This window comes from Schistocerca serialis, chromosome 4 (genome assembly GCF_023864345.2).
Source record: "Schistocerca serialis cubense isolate TAMUIC-IGC-003099 chromosome 4, iqSchSeri2.2, whole genome shotgun sequence".
Lineage (NCBI taxonomy): Eukaryota > Metazoa > Arthropoda > Insecta > Orthoptera > Acrididae > Schistocerca > Schistocerca serialis.
The window spans coordinates 883,769,084-883,771,704 of NC_064641.1; the positions used below are offsets into that span (position 1 = coordinate 883,769,084).

General features: G+C 37.7%; 1 protein-coding gene across 3 annotated transcripts; it reads left to right on the forward strand.

Annotated features, from left to right (window-relative positions):
* The first annotated feature begins 759 nt into the window (after positions 1-759).
* LOC126473541 (uncharacterized) lies at positions 760-2,220 on the forward strand. Of its 3 annotated transcripts, none has more exons than XM_050100663.1 (2): positions 760-1,660; positions 1,788-2,220. In XM_050100663.1, the coding sequence occupies exons 1-2, from the start codon at positions 1,312-1,314 to the stop codon at positions 1,862-1,864; spliced, it is 426 nt and encodes a 141-aa protein (XP_049956620.1). In that variant the 5' UTR covers positions 760-1,311; the 3' UTR covers positions 1,865-2,220. The 3 variants fall into 3 exon arrangements, with proteins under 3 accessions (XP_049956620.1, XP_049956618.1, XP_049956619.1); XM_050100661.1 differs by having other exon boundaries at positions 1,994-2,220; XM_050100662.1 differs by having other exon boundaries at positions 775-1,660; positions 1,773-2,220.
* The last annotated feature ends 401 nt before the right edge of the window (positions 2,221-2,621 follow it).

The following is a 2,621-nucleotide window of genomic DNA, read 5'->3' on the forward strand; positions in this document are numbered from 1 at the left end:
TCTGTGCAACTGCAGACTGAATTTTATTCTGAAATGTATACTACAGTTTCTCAAAAAATAACAGCTATGAATAAAATACAATGTTCTGAAGAAGTATTTCATGTACACTAGCAGAGTACCTAAAATTAGGTAAATTTCGATATGCTGCTTAGCTTTATTGTGAGAAACAGCTCGCAATTTTTATAACTGTTTCCCTCTTTGCTGTAGAGTCTATTGCATCATTTTCTCTATTAAAGAATTATAAGCAGTTGCCTTCTTGTCCCAATCACTGTGTTCATTGGTCTATTTCCTCAAGCAATGAATCCACAAGAGCACTGATGCATATCAGCCGTTTTAGAATTTCAGAATTCATTATACAGTCAAAGGCTGGAATCTCTCGATGAACAAACATGCGAGTGAGAACTCCAGTTTCGCTGTGATTTCCTGTACCCACGCTATCCTTTACCTTCACAGATGTAGTTTGGTCTTACAGATTTCAGCAATTTTGCTGAAAGACGCGGCTACAGCTTTGAGATATGTGCACATCTCAGATCTGCGTTGATTCCTGGCTCCACGCTACTATTTGTTTATTCACAAGTGATGTGAAGGAAGAGGCACAGATCAGATGAATGCTGTGAGCGTCCTGTCGATACCAGTCGTCATACATATTTAACAAAGAAGATTAGCTGTGTGGTTATTCTTTACATTTTATGATCTTTGCGCATCGTCGTTCAAACTTTTGATTGGTTGTATCGGAATTTAAAATTGTTTATAATTAAATAAAACAAATATCACGCAAAGAGGATGTCATTTCATTGACATTATGTTCTCAACTAAATGTAATTTTGTCAGTAACACATTCTTTATTTACGAATTTTTCGCCCCGTAGTTAAAATACACCACCCCGTGTTTGAAATTCAGTTGATATGTGGAAAAGTACTGTGGGGCTACCAAGGGGGTTTCGGAATCAGTCTTGTTGCAAACTGAATTAGTTTCTTTCCGATGAAAAATTCAAAATGGAATTATTTGTACGTCTTTTGTCATGACTTGCGTAGGAAACCAGGTGCTGTAGTCGATCCCGTAACGTAGCATGAAGCAATATAACGGGAATATCAGATGATCTCACTTCCGAATATATCCTCCACTTCCACAAATATTCTGCTAAAAGCTGCACGCTTGAATCTCGTATTGCATTGGTTCAACGGCCGTCTTCCTGCTTAGGTAGAAGGTGGGGGATTAATATCGGAAGTGCATGTTGTGAAGTGTTAAAACTGTTAAAGAGAACTGACTTTGTGTACGCGTTGTATAAAATAGTCGTTCCACTTCAGCATTATGAGTTGTGAAGTAAATGAGAAATGGGCTGCCGACGCTGAGCCGTTAGCCGGCGTCACGCAAAACCTATGTGTAAATGTGGCCAAATTTCCAGACTTAAGACGAGTTCCAAATTTCCAGCCATTTCTTTCTACCAACACATATTATGGATACATGCCAGTGTTTCCTCGCTCCGATGATTGTGAAATGGACACTGATGATACAAACTCTTGGACTAAATTAGGTCTAAATTCGCATTGTGCCCATCGTCAGAACGAAAATGTTGGTGGTTTTCCGGGATTAACTCGAAAGCGCTGTAGCAGAGACATGCAGCCGCACGAGCAAGGCGCCAAGAAAAGCAGACGCGAAGGTACGTACTGTTAAAGTCATTTTACTTTTTAAGATGTTCAGTCATGATCCCGTCAAGTAACGTTAATATGTATGTCGATTGGAAAGAAATTTGGATAAATGTTGCTTTTCAGAGCTACCCGTTACAGGGTTTTCGGCGCGACAGACAACAATGCAGCAATTAGACGCACACTATCCAAGGTGCATCATGGGTCATTTGGTGTGATACTATTGTATTGAAAATTTTGGAATTTTCAAATGTGGCTTTAGTTGATCATGTACTTTTTATATTTTCTTGCTTAAAACATTGGGAGAACATAACACTTACCTTGAGATCATTCTTTTTGTTCCTTAGAGCCTGTGTCTAAATGTGAAAAGGACATTGAGAGGCATACCTCTGAAGAAAGTGAATTGGCGTTGGAACAATTATTGAAATATACTCACGGCTGTGACATATATAATTATTATTCTGCTTGTGACATCTAACATGTAACTAATTACTTAATTTATATACTTTTTTAATGTATTGACAGTTTTGTATTGATTGTGAGTTGTAATAATAAATATTGTATTCTAATCAAAGTCCTGTATGGTATTTATTTCAAGTCATTCCCAGATGATAGCTTCTATAATAATAGAAAAGTTTTGCTTATTGATGGTTCTGAAAAATCAAGGGAGGGTTCTTCAGCTTTTTTATGGAATTAGTGAAAGAATATTCTGTGCCTAATTTTCTATAAGCTGCAGATTGCATTCTTTTGAATATTAGTGTTTAATTGCTAGGCATTTTTGTTTGATCAGTGTCTGTATTCTGGTTGTAGAGTGCTTGTAATGAGGTGTTATAAGCATGCTATGAAGATTTCCACGCACAATTCGTGAATGGAACAGGGAAGGGGGGATCAGATAGTGGTACAATAAGTACCCTCCGCCACACACCGTAAGGTGGCTCGCGGAGTATAGATGTAGATGTAGATGTAGATTTATGA